The sequence below is a fragment of the Setaria viridis genome, chromosome 3, assembly GCF_005286985.2.
Source record: "Setaria viridis chromosome 3, Setaria_viridis_v4.0, whole genome shotgun sequence".
NCBI lineage: Eukaryota > Viridiplantae > Streptophyta > Magnoliopsida > Poales > Poaceae > Setaria > Setaria viridis.
The window spans coordinates 43,364,374-43,385,017 of NC_048265.2; the positions used below are offsets into that span (position 1 = coordinate 43,364,374).

The 20,644-nt window shown below is 47.0% G+C and overlaps 2 protein-coding genes across 2 annotated transcripts; one reads left to right on the forward strand and one right to left on the reverse strand.

Annotated features, from left to right (window-relative positions):
- Positions 1 to 5,297: 5,297 nt before the first annotated feature.
- LOC140222285 (putative disease resistance protein RGA4) lies at positions 5,298 to 5,699 on the forward strand. Its single transcript, XM_072292449.1, has one exon. The coding sequence runs from the start codon at positions 5,298 to 5,300 to the stop codon at positions 5,697 to 5,699; it is 402 nt and encodes a 133-aa protein (XP_072148550.1).
- A 972-nt stretch (positions 5,700 to 6,671) lies between these two features.
- LOC117850267 (protein GOS9) lies at positions 6,672 to 7,663 on the reverse strand. The gene is made up of 3 exons (XM_034732085.2): positions 7,555 to 7,663; positions 7,251 to 7,454; positions 6,672 to 7,168 (listed from the first exon to the last, which is right to left on the reverse strand). Exons 1-3 carry the CDS (start codon positions 7,555 to 7,557, stop codon positions 6,911 to 6,913), a joined length of 465 nt encoding a protein of 154 aa, XP_034587976.1. The 5' UTR covers positions 7,558 to 7,663; the 3' UTR covers positions 6,672 to 6,910.
- Positions 7,664 to 20,644: the final 12,981 nt, after the last annotated feature.

Sequence of the window (20,644 nt, forward strand, 5' to 3'; positions counted from 1 at the left end):
TGCTATTGGAGATGAAGTCAAGCAATGGTTTGTCTGATAAAGGCTTTGATGAATTGTTAAATCTCTTGCAAAAGATGCTCCTAAGCCCGAATGAGTTTCCTGAGAACATATATCAGACAAAGCAGATGATCTGCCCAATGGGCCTTGAAGTAGAAAAGATCCATGTGTGCCCCAATGATTGCATCCTTTACTGTGGGTATAAGTACAAAGATTTGCATGCTTTTCCAGTGTGTGATGCTTCATGGTACAAGTGTGACTCAGCTAAAACTATGACATGTGACGGGAACAAAAGACCCCCTGTGAAGGTCGTTGGGTATTTCCCCATAATTCCTCAGATCAAGTGGTTGTCTGCAAACCTAAAGATAGCAAAGCTTATGCGGTGGCATGCCGAAGAATGCCTGCAAGATGGAAAACTCAAGCATGCAGCTGATGGATCGCAATGGAGGGCTATCGATTGGAAATTCAAGAAAACATTTAAGAAGGAGATAAAGAACATAAGGTTCGGTTTGAGTACGAATGGGATGAATCCTTTTAACATGGTCAGCACCAATCACAGCACATGGCTTGTTACTCTTTGCATATACAACCTTCCACCTTGGGTTTGTATGAAGCAGACGTACATTATAATGATGTTAATGATCCAAGGCCCACGACAACCTGACAATGATATTGATGTCTATTTGGAGACATTGATAGATGATTTGATGACATTGTGGAAAGATGGTGTCAAGGTGTGGGATGAGTACAAGCGGGAACACTTCAAGCTAAGAGCATTGCTATTCCTACCAATCACGAACCTACCTGGCTTGGGTAGCTTAGCTGGCTAGGCTACGAAGGGATATAATGGATGTGTGGTTTATTTGGATGGCAGCGAAGCTAGATGGTTAACCAACGGCAAGAAGATGGTATTCATGGGTCATTGTAGGTTCCTTCCCTTGAATCACCCATATTAGAAGAACAACAAATCCTTTGATGGGACAAAGGAACCACGCAAAGCTCCACAATATCGCGACGGGAGGTAGATATTTGAAATAGTAAGCCAACTTAGAGTTGTTCTTGGAAAGGGCAAAGGAAGTGTACCCGCCCCGGCTGATTCTTTGTTTAAAAACAGCGGTGTCCGTATTGATGCTTTTGACAACAATCATCAACAAGAGCCATAATATGGAAGGATAGAAGAGATTTGGGAGCTAGATTATGGACCACAAATAAGGATCCCTCTGTTTTGTTGTCAATGGGTTCAACTCATGGGGTCTTCAAAGACAATTGTGGCATGACTGTGGTGGATCTCAAGGACGTAGCCTACAGAGATGAACCTTTCATTTGGGCCAAAGATGTAATGCAAGTATTCTATGCAAAAGATCTAGCTAACGAGGGCATTGTGGTACTGGGGAAAAGAAAGATTGTTGGCGTTGAAAATAAACCGAAGGATGAGGTAAATGGCTTTGCAGACATGCCTCCACTCGGCCCGGATGTCGACCTTCCTCCATTTGAAGAGGGTGATGAACCTTCTTATCGTGAGGCTTGACCATAATGAAGCCCTCATCGTTGACAATGAGTGACAATACGTGATAATTCAGAAACTCTTAACGATTTCTATGTACTTGTTTCATTATATGTACTATGTTGAACTCTGGTTGTATCTTTTTTTAATATTGCATGCACTGTTTGGAAGATATGTTGAACTTTTTTATTGCACTCTATATCATGTACTATTTAATTATAATAAAAAAATTGAAAAAAGCCATCACCACCAGTTTTTGTGATAAACTGCCGGTGATAGTGACCTTCAATGCCGGTTTATAATTAAAATCGGCAGTGAAGGGCACTTTCATTGCCGGTTTATATCTAGAACCGCCGGTGACGGTCACTATCATCACCGGCGCTAAAAGAAACCTGGCGGTGATATGCACGCCACCCAATAAAAGGTGGCAGGTGACACTTATTGACGCTCGTGGCCTCACTCACTCTTCCACAGGTGCGCCCCAGCCAACCAGCTAGCCCTGCTAGGTTTGGCCATGCCGCAGCTAGCCACGGCCAGCGGAGGCGGCTAGCCGTGGCTGAAGGTTGGCCAGCAGCAGCCAGCCGCTGGCCAACGACCGGCGAGCTGCAGCCAGCTGCGGCTACGGGGTGGCTAGCCGACGGCCAGCCATGGTTGGAGGCGGCCAGTTGTGGCCAGTCGCGAAAAGGGGGGGGGCAGTAGTGGCTTGAGGCGGCCAGGCATGGCTAGCAGCTGCCGGAGGTGGCTAGCAACGTCGAGCTTGCACACATACCCTGCCAGTAGACGAAGCCCTATATCCAATTTTTCACATAATACGATGTAGATGGACCAGCAATGGATGTACACCTTCACTCCTTCAATCCCAGAGAACAGGGTCTGCACATGGCATGAATGTGCTTACACTATTTTCTGGCACTGGAGGAGTAGAGGTGGCTCTCCATAGACTTGGTGGGATCCGATGTAGTATTTAGTATTTGATACAGTTTTGATATAAATCTTGAGTACTGGAGGAGCGTGTGTAGTATTTAGTATTTGATATAATTTTGTAGGACAAAATGCTGATACATCGCCCAGACCCGAACGCTCTTACATTTGCCCTGGATCCACCAGTGCACCCTGATGGCGCTTCCTTCCCCATTGGTCATGGACCCATGCCCATTAGACAACCGTACTTACGCTAAAGTGTGGTACTTTCGCGCTTTGTATTCTAATACCGGTTTTATTACTCATTATATCGTACTAATGATTTTTTCATAATTTTTATTGAAGCTTGTTTCACCAATCGAGTGGTTACGATATGTAATAACTAACGTGACTCAACAAGCTCCTATGATGCCACATGAACAAATGAGTCCGACAGAAGGAAGATATGTGGTTTTTCTGTCCATTAATTCTACAGCCATGCGAGAACAATGACTTGGTCAAACAATTATTATCCATGTCAATTCTATTGCCGTACAACAACCACATGTTGCCGCATATAGTGCCGTGAGGCAGGCACCGATCCAAATAGAACGTCAAACAAATCACGTATTTCCAGACTATAGTTACTGGAAGATTAAAACTTTCGAATACGATGAGCCAGATGTCACCTAAATGCCTAAACATATATCACCAGCGTATCAATCGCCCATTGTACGTAACTTACTAATAATCATTATTTATGAAATTTATTTTGTAATGATCTGCCAATATGTATACTAACACTTTTGTTTGTTGCCATTTGACACAAGTACGCACTGCATAATAGCTTCATGCACGCCATTGAAGATATAAAAGAAGACCTACGTCAGGTACTGACGCCATTGAAGATATAAAAGAAGACCTACGTCAGGTACTGGGGAACATTAGCTAGAGATTCACAATACCCACTACACTAGAAATGATTTGTGCTGGCATATCAAAATTAGTGTGCTGGCGGGCGGAATTAGCACCTGCCAGCACAAAGGTGACCGGGACCGCCGGGCTAGTGCCCACTAGCACAGATGGCTCTGTGCTGGCGGGCTAACTAAGCGATCACCAGCACAAAGCCATCTACATCTCCCTTATCTTATCTCTCCATTATCCCCAGGAGCGAGGCTTGCCACCCATCTTATCTTTATTTTATCTCCTTGTATCTTAGGTGACAGATGCCGAGCCCGGATGAGGGCGCGGTGGAGGACTAGCTCCGGCCGAAGATGTCACCGGCCATGGAGGTCAGCCTGAATCCGAGCCCGGCTGCCGTCGAAGCAGCAGTGGCGGAGGGCTGGTGGGTCCACGCTGTCTTGGCGTTGGCACGCTGGTGCGTCCATGAGGTGCCGGTGGCTGGCCCGGTGGAGGTGTTGGCGGCCGCGCCCGGGCATTGGTCGCAGAGGGGGCGGGAGCCGGAGGAGCCTTCGGTGTCTGAGGCTTCCCTTCTTTATATGTTTGTTTGATTTTTATTCGATTTTCTGACCCCTTTTTGCAACTGGTCATCTTTGGTATCTCAAGCGACAGGTAGCCGCGGCTTCGGTGGGTAGCAGGCAACCGGTGGGCGTGGCTTCGGTGGGCGGCAGGAGCGGCGGCGGGCGCAGCTTTGGCAGGAGCAGTGGGTGGCGGGAGCCGACGCAAGGACGGGCAGCAGGTGGGCTCACCCGCCTAGATTGGAGTTGGCGGGACACGGTTGGGTGGGGCCTTTGGTGCAGCTAGGATGGCTGTCGCCGGCAGCGTGTTCAACCGGCAGGACAGCCTCGGACGGTGGGTGTGGCCTTCCTGCGAACAGCAGGTGCAGGGCCAGCATGGGCGACTGTAGCAAGCAGCCCAGGCGAAAAGAGGGGCGGCTACAGCCATTTTTTTTAGTTTCCCTCAAAATATCATTGCTGGCAGGCTTCTAATTGCCAATCAATACAAATCGTATCTATGATGACGGGTGTCCACCCGCCGGTAGAGAGACCATTTCTACTGGCAGTGGCTTGCTGGCGGGTGTCAGACCCGCCAACAGAAATTGGTTTTAACTTCTAGTGGAAATGTTTACTGGCATAGTAACCGCACCCGGGTCGAGTACGCAGCGGTGGCAAGCTGGCATTACCTTATCATCATCCACAGCTTCAACAATATTTGGAGAGACATTCCACATGCCCTACAAGGCTAGGGATAGTGCATACATATATGCTCTAGATTTTGTCGATAGCTTCATAGGAATCAACATAATCGACATTAATCGTAGTTTGTATGTTGCGATGATTAACGTTCATGATGTGGATGATCCTAGGTTCTAAGTATCTGGTTGATGTTGCTTTATTTACGTATTGTACTCTATTTATGTGTAATGTAAGACTATATACGTAATGTACTCTTGTGAATATTAATATTTGTGACAAATTTTTATCTCCACTATTTCATATAGATGTGACAACCTTGTCATAATGACAACCTTACACTTGTATACACTAAAACTAACATTTCATCATAACAAAATTAACATTTAAACAAGAATTGAAAAAGGGCAGCACCACCGGCTCCACGTAGAACCGGTGGTGATGCACCTAGTTTAAAACTGGCAGTGATAGGGAGGCATCACCGCCGGCTCCAATTAGAAACCAGCAGCGATAGACCCATCACCACCGGATCCTCCAAATAGCCAGCAGTGCTGCCCCTCCCCTTATAACCCTCCACCTACCCACCCGCCCTCTCCATCTGCAAATTTTTATCCCCAGCCGCGCCTTCCCAGTCCTGCTGCCGCACCTCCACAACCCGAGTTTCATGAGTCGACCATTGTTGGGAGAAGATCGCCCAATTGCTAATCACCAGTGGCAACCACAACATCAAGGCGGTGTCCATCATGGGCACGGGCGGCATGGGAAAGACCACCCTTGCCCCGAAGATCTTCAACCAGACAACTGCCCAAGATCACTTCAAAGTGAAGCTATGGCTGAGGATCACCCAACACTTCGACGAGGCTGAGATGCTGAGGACAGCAATAAAGCATTCTGGGGGACACCATGGCCATGAGCATGATAAGACACTCCTCAAGAGGACCCTCACCAAGACCCTTTCCACGGGCAGGTTCCTCCTGGTCTTGGATGATGTATGGAGTAACCAAGCATGGAGTCATGTTCTTAGTGTCCCAGTAAAAAATGCAAGCCAGAAACAACCAGGGCTGGCGTGCCGTGCGCGTAGGGCCCCTCTTGCAGCGCCGCTAGGCTCCTCCGCCACACACCTTGTACATGTGTTCTCGATCTGATCAGCCAATTAGCGCATAGTTGTGGCACGTGCGGATTTAGAACAGTTGTCTTGAGTACGCGTGCACCACCCAATCACCGACGAATTGGATACGACAGATCCCAAACCGGTGGTGAAAGCCGGTTTGGGGCTGGCGGTGATATGTATTTCTGTAGTAGTGCATGACCGGTTCACATAACTTGGCATTCCACCAAGCTAGATTCAGAATTTCATATGCTTGCGCTCTACGAATTCACGTTGTGATTGTTCTCAATTAGAGGAAAATGCTCCTGTCAAATATCATAAATGTACTGCGGTGGTCATTCTAGTAAAAGCTTGGACGAAACCTAATGGCCGGAAACAATTAATTTTTTTAATTATTAGAAACTACCCGTGAACCCTTGCATTTGCACGGGCTAGTTTGTAACAGGGAGGTGGCATGAAAGGTGAACTAACTGTAAATATCTAAGATATAATGGCCAGTATAGAGCATGCCCATGCACATATTCAAGCAAAGTTGTAGTCTTGCTATTCAGGCTGTCGCCGGCTCTACTCCTAGGCATGCCCATGCACATAGTCTTCCTCTGGGCATGTCTTCGAGGCGTTCGTTATCTAAAAATTGTCCTACACACATTGACGCTTTGCCGTTCCACCATTACTGCAGGCCTGCAACGTCGGGCCTTCATTAATTCAAGCCATTCTGATGGGGTGGGTTGGCCATGTATATACAGTTCCATGTCACAAGGTTTAGAACTGTGAGCCAAATAATCACTCGTTTGGTTTTAATGATTATTGTTAATCACATTATGTGGCCTATTCTAGATGATTATTTATATGTCATATATAAAGCTTTTTCATCGTATGGACTATGGAGATACACAACCACTTGCTTACATCACGTGCATGGTAACAAGCGCACATGCATGCTAGCTTTGTACTGCATTCTTGGAAAACTTTTGAGGGGCATATTACTGCATATGCACGAGGCTGCTGCTGCTTTGTTAATCTCCACATTTATTCGAATGAAGATAGTGCTTGAAAATAAATGGTTTATTCATACACGGAAACTAGGCTCCAACAACTGAAGCTGTGCAGGCACACATCATAGACACCAGCATACAGGCTGGGTGTATAGCTGCGATGCACACACAAATCCCAATTTATTTTTGCACGCACACACAAACACTGAACGCCGAAACCAGTAGGTTCATGATTTCGCCAAACACAGGACAATCAGAACGGCTTGATGTAGAAACCGATGGCCGTGACATAGCCCTTGTTGCAATGGGAGAAGAAGCCAACGATGCTACCATTGTTCGTGACGGGGATGTCGAACGACTTGGGCTCCTTGATCGACTTACTGAGCCCAAACGGTCCGTAGGTACGCAGGTTGGTGACGATGGTGAAGTTGGTTATGCCATCGCTTCCGTAACCGTAAAATCCGTACAACCCGTGAACTTCCTTCACGAACTCATAAGGCTCAAGGGTAATCTGTGCGCAACACAGACCTCCAACGTCACCAAATCGGAAGGATGTGGATGCAGATTGAAGCAAAATAAAGCTTAGAGCTTACAGTGGTAGAGTTCCCGCCATTGCCGCCCCATTGGCCTGTGGTGTGCTCCAGCCCATTGGAGTCCTTGTAGGTGAAGGCAACGGCGTCCACTACATTTCCATGGCGGATTGTGATGCTCTGAAGGCGCTGAGGCGCTACGGTGATGTCACGGTCGCCCTCCGCAAAGGAGGTGCTGCCAAACGGCCCAATCTTTACCACGGAGTTCTGCAACAACAAAAAGCTAGCTCTATGAGTACTCGAGAAAGCAAGTAGAACTACTACATTTTGTCTCAGTTTTCAGCATGAGAGTAAGAGGATAGATGACCATTTCGGTGCAGTGCTGCAAATGCTAGGGACTAGACTAGTTTGCTGCGAGATTGGACACTTAGCCTGATGAATGGTATGGAACGGACTTCTCTATTTATAGCATGGTCTGCATGCGTGAAATGGTTTGGCACCAACTGTCTATGTTATTTTATTTGACTGGAGCTAATATTTTGAGCACGTGGAAAGAATGGAAGCATAAAAACAAACCACGGTCGTCGCATTGCGTCCACGGTCCTCGTGTGTCACACGGCCAGAGGAGCATCGAGCTTTGCATGCATGCATCGGTGTGGTGTGTTTCTCACGCTGCTTTCACCATCAACAACTACTCAGCACCGTTTGGGTTGTCCTAAAGTCTACCATGGCAAGTAATATCTTCAAGGACATGAATTTGTGGCCTGGCAGAGATCCACAAGGAGACCCACAGCAACGCGTGCGAGATCCAGCCTCTCACTGGATCATTGTGCGGCAACACGGGATCCGGTGGGCCGCGCCCACGAACACTGCCATCACGGCCCAAAGCGAACTTGCATTGGTTCACTGAGCCTCACTGCATGGGACAGCCGCACGGTCAGTCATGTGCTGCCACATGTCCACTTGACTTTCTACAGTTAATTAAAAATAACAGTAAACACATCCTAACTCGCAAAAAATAAAACAAGAGCTACATTAAAAAGGGCGCTCTTCCATCTCCTCGCCAGATCACCATCGCCGAAGACTCAGGTAAGATGTCCGAGATGATCCAGCAATCTGTTTATCAAGCTATGATTGATCAATCTAAGGTGATGACCCACACGATGTACAATGTCGTCATCAGCTCCATGACCAATGGTGTGACACAAGGATACAAAGAACCAGCTTATGCACCTCCTATCAGCACACCGGTCAGAGGCTTTTCGGCGGCACCCAACATGTTCCAATCGGCTCCACAGCCGACGCATCTGCAGGCGGGCAACGACACCACGTTGCCCCTGGGTTACTAAAGTAGAATTTGGAGTTTCTCGGATACCCCGTAATACCCTCGGAGTTTACTTATTCAAGCAATTACCCACTCTTGAATCGTGCACGACATTGCTACTCGTACGCTAGCAGTTTACTTTCATCACATGGTTAATCATAGAATTACTCCAGCATAGCTTACTATGAAGAAAGTTTGTGCTGGCGGTCAAAATTGGTTTGGGCCAACTGCCTGCAGAAATTCATTTGTGCTGGTCATTGCGTAAAGATGACCGCCAGAACAAATGAAAAGGCCATTTTCAAAATGTTGAATGTTTGCCACCAACTTGTGAATATTTATTTCCCACCAATTTCAGAGTATATATTACCACGCGCATTAAATTGATACTATTAATAGCAACGAACATGAACAAAACAAAGATAAATTTCAAAGAATATGAGGAGTTACATCGAGAAATGCACATCCTTTATTTGCACTTAGGCAATCAGTTAATACCATTCTATTCTTAATGGTTCCGTTAGGACAGTTCCTTTACATTCAGAGGCGGAATCAATGCAAGTTCTTATACTGCATTCTGAAAGATTTGAAGGAAGAGGAACGTTTTGTCTGTGTGAAGGTGTTGCCAAGCATTAAGCACAAAACGTCCAACACATTGTTGATCGCGCACCTCGCTGCGGCCCTGCGGAAGCTGGACCCTCCAGTTATGAGAAATTGGGACCTTCAGTTTTCATAAGCTCACTATGAAAACCAACGAACATCTTCCCGGAAGGGACCAATCAGAAATATAATGGCCGGCGCACCTTTTGTAATTATTTTATTGTAGTCGTAATAGATTGACGGGTAGTGGCCTTTTTTATAATTATTGGGCGGGGAGGTCTTGCTGCCAAGTACAAGTTGAATAGGTTTCTAAAAACATGATAAACTTTGACTCCGCAATATTAATCAGATTCACCTCCGGTTTTGACTGACCCATTCAATTCTATTTTAGTTGTCAAAATCTGACCCATCTCTTTTTAGTAAAGCTTGTGAATGAAAAACAGTTATAGACCGACCTAAGGGTGATCTTTAATGATAGAATCATCCATTTTTATTCTAAGGGTGATAATCAAGGTACTGACCACATACCATCATTCATCTTGCATCTTGCCACACTCACTCTAGGCAAGCGCCCACCTTGCAATATCTCTAACATGTAAGAATTGCTGGTACTTATCTTCACAATATTGTAAGGCCGCTCTCAATTTGTAGACCACTTGTTATCTTTTGATCCAGTATACAAAATTGTCTTTCCCAGAAGATCTCCCGCTTCGAAAGTCTTCCATTTTACTTTTTATTGTAGGTTTTAGCTACTCGTACTTTGTCTTTCTCAATATCCTTTGAAGTCCTTAAATGCTTGTTAAGGATTTCATCAACATTATTCACCAATGAATCGTAATATTCAAGAGCTAACAAATCACTTTGATTAGCAAGTCTTTAAGCACCTAGATTCATATCCACTGGCAAAAGGGCTTCATGATCATAAACAAGTTCAGAAGGAGTAAGTAGGTTCCCAATCATAATTGGAGCTTTTGCCAATGTACGTGAGTACCACATTAATTTGCATGGTTAATTTGTATACTATCATTGACAGTAGTTATGTATGGGTCAATATTGATGGGCTACAAATCACCAGCCTTATACTACTACATGACCTTATATCACTGCCGGCCACAAAACCCCCATCACCATGGGCGCAACCAGCCTGCCGGCTGGATATTTTCTAGGATTTTTTTATTTTTTCAACTGGTTTCTAGGGGCGGGTTAGCGCATGGGGCGCCCATGAAAACGGCATTTGTAGGGGCAGCTCGACGCCTGCCACTGCAAACAGCTATTTTCAGGTATGAAAAGCAGGAGCGGCGTTTTTACCCTGCGCAACAATAGTAGTGACTGCCAGTCGTCCTGCCTAATGCGTCTACAAAGTCCGGTTGGAATGGTCCATATAGGCAGAATGACTTACACATTGCATCGCTGTTTCTGGGCAAAGCTACGGTGTGGGCACAGGTGCATGCATCCAGCTTTTAATTTTCATGCATGCGCCCGTGTGCTTCACGCTTCTTCACAATCAGCAAAAATCAGCACATGTGAATTACTGGCGCCGCTTGCATTGGATGGTCCCAACCCAACGTCTACCGTGCCAAATAATTTCTGGCTGGCAGAGAAACCACACCAATGCCTGTACGGCAACACGTGATGCAGTGGGCTGAGCCCGTGAACACTGCCGTTATGTCTCACAGTAGACTTGGTTCGCCGAGCCTCACCGCACAGTAGCAGTGGCGACCTGGTGCGCCCAGGCGTGACTACGGCAGGGAGGGGATGTCGACGAGGACTGGGCAAGGTTGTGGACAATGGCGGGAGCGGCCAGCGTTGACATCAGGTGGCGGCGGTGGTGTTGACGGCAGTTAATTAGCACACTAGTTTGTAAACTGCAAGCGCACGGATCCTCGTAACTTTTCCTTTAGAGTACTCCTGTTAGATTATATTTACCTGTATGTACACTAGTGGGCCTACAGGTCCTGTTATGTGTATGAGCCGGCAGGCGGCCCGCCTGTGGGCGCCGCCGGCCCGGGCGAGTCAAGGGTGGCAGCTAGGGTTCCTAACCCTAGCTGCCCCTGCGCCTAGTCCCCTAGGCCTATATATGGTTGTAGCTTGTGCTCCTGTATACAATCTTTTCTCGCCTAAACATCTCTTTCATGGTATAACGAGTCTAGCTTTCAGCCCTAGGTCTCCAGCTTCCACTTCTCGTGCGACATTCGGGCCTTCTCGCCCATGGCTAGCTTACTCGGCGCTCCTGTCGCCGCCCCTGCTGGTGCCTCGAATGCTCCCACCATTGCTCCTGGCGCCCCTAGTGGTGTTGCTGTCGCCGCCCCCGCTGCCTCTGAGCGCGACGCGATGCAGCACGAGGCCACAGCTGCTGCCACGGCTGCCAACGCCTTCGCTCGCATGGAGGCCGCCGAGCGTGCCCTCACTGCCGTCATCACAGCCCGCGAGGAGGCTATTGCCTGTGACCAGGCTGCCATCGCCGCCGCTGCCCGTGAGCACGAGGCGCTGGAGCGCGCTATCGGTCCCCCTCGCCCCGAGGATGCCATCTTTGGCGACGATGCTCAAGAAGCTGCCCACCTCTTGGTGCTCCATGCTCAGGCGGTGGCTGTCCAACACATCCACGCCCCCGTCACCATCATCCTCGACGTCAAGACTAGCAACTACACGCAGTGGCACAACCAGTTTCTCCTCACCCTCGGCAAGTACTCACTGTCTAGCCACGTCCTCATCAACACCATCAGCACCCATCCCGACTGGGTCCGGATGGACTGCGTCGTCCTCGTGTGGCTCTCCGGCACCATCTCCGCCGACCTAGAGGAAGTTGCCATCTCCCCGCACACCACCACCCATGCTGTATGGTCGGCCTTGGAGAACAGTTCATTGGTAACCGCAAGACTCGTGCTCTTCTCCTGGAAATCAAGTTTCACAATTTTTGCCAGGGCAATCTCAACACCACCGACTACCGCCGCCACATGAAGAGCATGGCCGACGCTCTCGGTGATCTCGGCGAAGCCGTCTCCGACCGCACCCTCATCCTCAACCTCATCTGTGGCCTCACTGATCGCTTCTCTTCTATCAGCCTGCACCTTCATCGCACCCGTCCGTTCCCCTCCTTCCTAGAGGCTCGCGCAGACCTGCTCCTAGAGGAGCTCACCATGTCCGCAACCATGGCAGCCACCGCCCTTGTCACCGCCTCATCTGGCGGCCACGACGCCGCCTCCTCGGGCTCTGCCTCCTCCCAACCTGCGTAGGGAGGCGTCAGCCAGGGCTAGGAAGGCTCGGGCGGCCAGCCGTCCAAGAGCAGCCAGCAGCCACAGCAGCAGCCGCCCCACGGCAACCGAGGTGGCTGCGGCCGCAACAAGGGCAAGCAGCCGCAGCAGTAGCCATGCCATGGTCTAGCGCTGCGCTTTGTCCTCCCAGCACCTGGCCCTCCTTCTACAATCCGTGGACGGAGATGATCCAAATGTGGCCTGGGTCAATCCGCCCCCCTGGCACCGCTCCCGCGCCTGGCATCCCAGCCTGCGGCTCAGCCGCAGGCCCTCTACGCCTGGAGCCAGCTGCCTCCAGGGTTCTCCGCTTCACCGTCATGGGATCAACAGTCGCTCGCCAACTCCTTTCAGACCATGACACTTCAACAGCCTCAGGAGCAACAGGAGTGGTACTTCGACTCAGGTGCCTCGTCCCATGTGTCCTCCAACTCTGGTACTCTCTCGCATCCCTCTCCTCCATGGTATCCCACTCCTTCCTCCATTGTTGTTGGCAACGGCACATTGCTTCCCATCAATCTCACTAGGACTGCACATCTCCCTGCGCTGGCCTTTGGCGCTGCGCGGACCATCCCGACCCCGACCACACCTGGCACCCGTGGGCCGTCGATGCGTGGGGGGGGGGCTGGACGCTGCCCCCATCACCCCGACCCCGACTGCGCCTGGTGCCCATGGACCGTCGACGCATTGGGGGGAGCTGGACACCGCCCCGATCCCGATCGTGCCTAGCGCCCCGACCCCAACCGCGCTTGGCACCCATGGGCTGTTGGCGCGTGGGGGGGAGCTGGACGCCGCCCCGACCATCCCGACCCCGACCACGCTTAGCACCCCAACCCTGACCGCGCCTGGCGCCCATGGGCCATCGATGCATGTCGCCGGCCCGACCCCAACAGCGCCGACCGCCCCGACCCCGACCGTGCCTGGTGCTCGTTGGCCATCGACGCATGGGCCATCGCTCGCTCCAGCGCCTCCTCCCGGTCTTCTTAAGCACACTATTGCAGCGTTGCAGCGAGAGTTTTCTATGTTAGATCTGGGTAATCTTCATCACTTTCTTGGTGTTCATGTTCAACGCACCGCCAGCGGTATGTCTCTGTGACAGCATCTGTACACCCTGAACATTCTGAAGCCTGCCAATATGTCTGATTGTAAGACTTGTGCCACCCCTGTTGACACCTGCGCCAAGCTATCAGCTGATGTCGGACCTCCTGTCCAGGACACCACTGCCTATCGCAGTCTCGCTGGTGCACTGCAGTACCTGACTTTCACCCGACCGGAAATCGCTTATGTCGTTCAGCAGATCTGTTTGCATATGCACAATCCTCAGGAGCACCACCTAGTTGCTCTCAAGTGCATCATGCGCTATCTTCGTGGCACTGCTACTTTGGGTCTCCATATTCGGCCGTCATCCTCCTCCAAGCATGTGGTCTACTCTGATGCTGATTGGGCAGGTTGTCTAGACACTCGTCGATCCACCTCCGGCTACGTGGTCTTTCTCGGCGACAATCTGGTGTCTTGGTCCTCCAAACGCTAGCACACTGTTTCTCGCTCCAGTGCTAAGGCTGAGTATCATGCTATCGCCAACTCCGTCACTGAGGCTACCTAGCTCCGTCAACTCTTGCTCGAGTTGGGTGCCCCACCGACCATAGCGACATTGGTCTACTATGACAATATAAGCTCAGTGTACATGGCATCAAATCCGGTCCATCACCAGCACACCAAGCATGTGGAGATTGATCTTTACTTCATTCGGGAGCGCGTGTGTCTTGGCGACGTCCGCGTCCTTCTGTTGACGCTGGTTTTTGACACGTGTTAGGGTCGGCGTCAGAGAGAAGAAAGTGGCCGATGCGGATAAGCAAGAAGCTACGGCTGGAGGAATCGGCCGATAGAGCTACAGTGTTTCGGCCGATTAGTTGAGGGAGCCAATGAAGATTGGCTGATTGGGAGCCGGAGTGGCTTGGCCGATGTGGGCCTAAAATGGGCCAAGATGGTGACCAGATGAAGATGAATATTGGCCCATAGAAAAATAGTAATCGACTCCGATGCGGGTTGTATCCATGTGTAAATATTTGTTATTTTTAAATTAGAGATGAAATCATAGTCGGTTAGGAAATCAGTTGTAACAGGGTATAAATAGGTGCCTCGTAAGGCTTGTAAAACAACACAACAAACATCAATACAAATCTACTTTTCCATGCAACTTTACTTTCAAGTCGGCGACTTCGCCAAATGCTTTTTCTTTTCACGAGTTCATGCGAGTTGGCAGGACTGCATCAATACGATCTCCGACCAATTTGTAAGTTCTGCGTATTGAGTAATATCTAAGCTTTAACTTTAGGCGCATCGCTGTTGTTTCGTTTAGATTTATTCACTAGTTATCGATATTTACTAGAATTATAGGTTTTACCTATTATTTTAGTTTTATCACCAGTTATCCAGCTTGAGACACGAACTGTCAGCTTTATCAATATTTTTTATTTATCATCATATAGCCGATTAGATCTGTTCAATCTGTAGCATTGTTTAGGTTACTCCAGTAGTTTCTTTTACAATTGCAATGTGATCATCGGGTTGTTTCATAGCCAGTCATCTCTATAATAATTCGGCCAATTCGCTGATACGTCCTTTGAAATAGATTGGAACTTCAGCCGATTGAAACCTTGGAATTTAATACTCTTCTTTCCTTGTCAATCAATAGGTTAGATTGACTAGCACGCTGCGTGAACCGCACCAGAGCGACAACCCGAACAGGAGCTAAGCAGATTGTTCCAGGTCGTGTCTCCGACGCCGAGAGTCGTCGTCCGATTTTTAGCGTCAACACCTTCATGTATTAACGTCCTCATAGTTCGCCGACATCTTCACCAAAGAACTGCCGTCTTCAGTATTCACTAAGTTTATATCCAATCTAAATGTTCACTATGCTGACGTTCCGACTGCGGGGGAGGTGTTAAATTGTATTTACCTGTATGTATGCTAGTGAGCCTACAGGCCCTGTTACATGTATTAACTAGCAGGCAGCCTGCCTGTGGGCGCCGCTGGCCCTGGTGAGTCATGGGTGGTAGCTAGGGTTCCTAACCCTAGCTGCCCCTACGCCTGGTCCCCCAGGCCTATATATGGTTGTAGCTTGTGCATTTGTCTAATCAATCTTTCCTCGCCTAAACATCTCTTCCAACTCCATCCAAGTTCATGAATCCATGGATTGGCAGTGAACTGACTATGGTTCTCTATCTAGCTCAACAGATCTTATCCTAGCATAAAGAATAGATTGCATATGGGGGCAAACATGATGTAAAGATTAATAGCATGAGTAAAAGTAGATCTCATCCACGTATATATATGATAATACCACCTAAGGTAGCAAGAGCCTATTATCTTCTAGTTGTAGTTCTAACTAACAAGCAAGCACAACATGTATCCCATCCAAAGCAATCTTTAAACTACTACCTCCAGTCAACCTCCCGAAAACCCCCACCTTACAAAAGAAAGATCCCGTCATGATTCTCTCCATCAGGGTAGGTAGATTAAGGCCACGATCACAAGGTAAATGTGTCTAGTTATCAAGAAGGATCAACTTACTAGATCTAATTGCCATGATTACATAAAGCAAGCTATGTAGTCTAACTATGAATTATACTAAGGAACTAGCATATTCATGATAGATAGAAGAGTGTACAAGAAGGCATTGAGTCGCCAACAGATCGGATGACATGAAGAACATTGCTTATATAATAGATGTATTTAGATCATCACCCCCGAGTACATACCATTGATGATCACAACTAGCTCCTGAACTCTACCTAAGCCATCTCCTAGACAACTTCAAAGACCTACAGCGGCCCTCAGGTCCCTCTGGTGGTTGTTCTTGGTTTTGTCAAGTTCTGGTGGATTGATCTGCGAGCTCGGTAAATTTTTAGGGTCATTATAGTCTGGAAAGCGCGTGACAGAAATTGGAAGGCAAGGGGAGCAAGGAAAGCCCCAAGCCAATCGGCCTGGGTGGTCTAGCCGTTCCTTGTGCCCTCCCGCGCCCTCCTTTGTCCCCAAGTCTAGTCTGATATTCTGGAAGTTTATTTTCACTTGCATGTGGACCTGGCACGTTGGTAGCTTTGGGATGAGATTGATCTTCAATAACTTTCTAAATCTCTGCTTGATCTTCTTTGATTCCTCATTGATCCCGAAGTGATACTTGCCATATCTTCACAAACTTGACCCTTGGGATTGCTTGCCAAAAACAAGCACGAGAGGGGGTCAAAAGACTCCAGGCCGATCGGCCTGAGGGGCACTTGGCCGATCGGCCGAGGCTCTATTTGTGCCTCGTGCTCTTCGTCTTCCTCTGGTCCACTGCTCGTTCATAGTCTTATCCAAAAATCCATATTTAGCCCAATTCCCTGTGAAACAGAATATCCTCCAAAATATCTTGCATATGTGAAAAAATAGGGTTATTTCAGTTGACTAGTGGCAGGTTAGTATAAGAATATGCATGAAAACACTGATGGTATGCATGAAAACACTAGTTAAATAACACAAAAACTGTGCCAGTAATGAGCATCAACAATCCCTCCATGCTTTGCTCTTGCTCATCCTCGAGCAAGTTAAGCGACTACAAACTTCTCCAAAGGGTAAAATAAAGATCTTGAACCAAACCTGAGCAAGCGAGTCAAGTACCTAGTCCTTCCAATAAAAGATCAGAGGAGTAGCAAAGATAATCAAAGTACGGGTGTTCAAAGATTTATTTAAGCAAAAATTACCCCACAGCTTTTAGAACTAAGTAACTTCGTGACTCAATTATACTTACTTTCTAGCTTACCTTGGAGGGTTTTTCTTTTGTTATAAAACAATCTCCCTTCAACTTGAATTGAAAACAAAATTCTCTTTCAGGTGCTTACATGTCGCTCAATTTAAAAGTGGCTATCCTAGTTATTTTGCAAGCTCTCATCTCTCAAATAGTTACTCATTATGCCGTGAATCTTGAACATAGCTAGCAAGAATCAATACTTATATTATCGAAATAAGAAAACTCTCTAACGGTTGCTTACCTTCCAAGCCAATAATCATGAAACAGGCCTGCTGGGCTGCTGCTGGCACGGCTGCTGCGGCTGGGCCATAAAGAGAGAAGTTGGCCAAAAGGAAGAGAAGGAAGGGAGGGAAAAGAAAAGAGTTTCCTATTATTTAAAAGATTCAAACAAATAAATTCAAACACAAATTTGAATTCGAGCAACCAAAACAATGCACCACCATGAATGCAACAATGAACTCCTATAATTCAATAATTTATTTTGAAAAAGATTTAAATGCCTATGAAAATTTAAATGCAACCTTAAAATCCTTAGACACGTGCATTTAATTTCTAACAAATTTTATTAATTGCAAAATTTGAATATTAGGGTGTTACAATATTAGTCTGCCAATATGGGTGGACGGCCTTCATCTGCAGCGGTGCTCAGAGGCCTTAGTCTACAACGTACTGTCAATGGCGGCTGTGTATTGGCGAGGCAACCAGCGGAAAACGATAACTCAGAATATTCAACCTGTAAGTGGCTGAAGGCGAATTACAGATTGCACAAAGGCGCTTCTATTAATTGACATGAGGCACTTCCATATATACAAAATATGAAACAAACATACCGCACACGTGTTGTGGGTCTGTTTCAGGTTGCCAAGATGAGAAAAAACAAGTACTACTGAGAAAGAATCAACCCTACTGTGATGGCTTGAGCCAGAGTAGAAACCAACAGCTATACCTGATCGGTGTCAATGTTGATGGATTGATCTATCACATATACTCCTGAGTCCTTCCATCCCGAACACAAACATACATGAGAAAGTACCAAAGCCAGATAAGGAACTTGACATAGCACCATTTTAATTCTCTTTCTCTTCACTTGCGCTGACTTTATAGGCACCTCCTACATGATCATTCTCTGTCTGCTCAATTTTGATTCAAACTAGGGCAGGCATAGATATAAGGCCCAGCCAACCTCAGCTGCCGCGCATGATGCAAACCTGTAGCAGGATATTGGTCAATAATGAAAGTAATGCACAAGTTAATATTAGTCCACCGCCTACCTTAAATTAACCGTGCCTTGATGCAATGCAACTTTAGGTGGTTATTTATTCACATGCCGGCAACTTTAGCTATTGATTAACTTGTTTGTTGATGAACACGTAGTACACATGAGATTGCCGGCTAAAAATCCATGATACACTGCGCTATTAAACACGATCTTCAGATCATGTTACTCTTATAATTTACAACCTGGACGCTAAATGTGCTTTAAATATTCGAAGGCTTATCTTTCTTATTCCTATTTATATAAGTGTTATACTGTACCGGGCAGAAAGGTATTGGTGTTGCCTCGATCCGGAACCATTGGTATGTTATAGTTTTTTAAGAAAATGAAAACATTTCCAGCTTCTGTCACAAAACAGGGCCTAAGAATTACAATGTTTTCCAACTTAGATTCAGTACATGCATGCTAGCTTCGTACATGAAAATAAATGCAGACAGTACATGAAAATAAATGCTTTATTCGTAAATGTATGCTTAAATTTTCACGTGAAGGACATGCAGGAAATGTTTGGATATATTGGTAAAGAAAATGAACTAAGTTCCCTGCCAGTCGTCCCTAGGTCCTAATGCGTCCACAAAGTCGGCCATATATAGGTCCCACTTAGCTAGCTGGTGGGTTATGAGTCCTCCCATATGGCTGTTTCTGGGCAAAACGTGTGGGCGTGCTCGTTTGTCACAGCTTGCATCCGGCTTTAATTTGCATGCATGCACATCCTTCGCATTGAGAAAATCTTCAACACATGTGAATTCATAACCATGCCGGTCATGAGTACACGCCTCGCGCTACTGGCCTTGAATGGTCCCAACGTGTACCATGCCAGACCAACACAAACACGTCCGGCAATGCAACAGGATGCGGTGGGCTAAGCCTGTGAACACCGCCTTCACGGCTTACGGTGAACTTGGTTCGCCGAGCCTCACTGCACAACACTTGCTTCCTAAATTTCTATATAATTAATTAAAAATTATAGTAGATTCATCCTAACTTAAAAAAATATGAACTAGAGCCATTTTTTCTCGAAGGAACCTTCGAAAAGGGCAGGGAGTTCCTGCTATTCAGTAGGATCTAGAGCCATAACTATTCTAAAATCGAGCTTCACTCGTTAAGTAGGATCTAGAGTTATTGGATATCTTTTGCTTCTTATTTTAATTCAGCTGCACATAATTGAGACTCTCGGAATTTTTTAAAAAAGTATGTCTTTAGGAACCCGGAACAGCAAGAGGAGCTAGAAGACCCTTATCTTTGCGTAAGAGGAAGAGAAAGGCAAAGTTCACTCCCACCCCATTCTTGAATCATATTGGATATTGCAACTATTATGCTAGTGCTTTGATTACTTTCATCTATTGGATATTTATAGAATTAGTACAGTATAGCCTACTAGGAAGAGAGTTTGTGCTGGTGGTCAAGGTATACATGTACCAGAGGTTCGGGCCAGCCACCAGCGGAGTTTGATTTGTCAAAATGAATACAAACTACATAAATCATCACTACTACAAAATGTGCTATCACTGCCGGCCGATCACTGCTGGTTTTGGATGGGCCAGCAGTGATGGATCATCACTGCCGACTCAAACGGTTACGTGTCAGAGCAGAGAACCGGCAGTGATACCCCCTTCACCGCCGGCTCGTGGTTAAAACCGGCGGTGAAGGTATCATCGCCGGTTCTTTAATAGGGCCAGCGGTGATATCTATCTTCACCGCCAGTTCGTAATAAGGGCTGGCGGTGATACCCCTCAACAGTACAAAACTCCCTCCCTCCCCTCCTCCTCCTCCTTCCACCTAGCGGCCTTCTCTCCTTCCTCCATTGTTGTGGCTATTTTTCTTCCAATTGCTCAAGAAAACTCCCATTTTTGAAGGATACATGTTAACATCCTATTTTGAGGTTGGTAACTAGCATTCCTTTAAATTCTTAGCTTCTTTCTTTGGCTAGTTTTTGAAACTTGGCATGAATTTGATGGAGTGGCTCTCTTGCTTCATTTTAGAGCTCATCTGTGGTCGAATTTCAATGGAGTGAGCTGAAATTTGAAGGTTGCTCATCACCACCTTGCTTGAAGCTTAGTATCTTGCTCATCACTCCATGTGTTCTTAGTTAGATTGTTGCAAAATTGAGAAAATATGATGGAGAGGCTCTTTCTTGACTCTAGGCTAATTTTGAGCAATTTTATGATGGATGCTCCAAAAGTTCATTTTGTAATTGGTAGCTTGTATGGTTTACCTAGTACT

What these genes read in the sequence shown, in the direction of transcription:
- LOC140222285 (XM_072292449.1), top strand. Translation starts at nt 5,298, where the DNA reads ATGGGCACGGGCGGCATGGGAAAGACCACCCTTGCCCCGAAGATCTTC.
- LOC117850267 (XM_034732085.2), bottom strand. An exon ending in ATGGCGGGAACTCTACCACT is followed by an intron (nt 7,169 to 7,250) that starts GTAAGCTCTAAG and finishes TGTTGCGCACAG; the next exon opens with ATTACCCTTGAGCCTTATGA.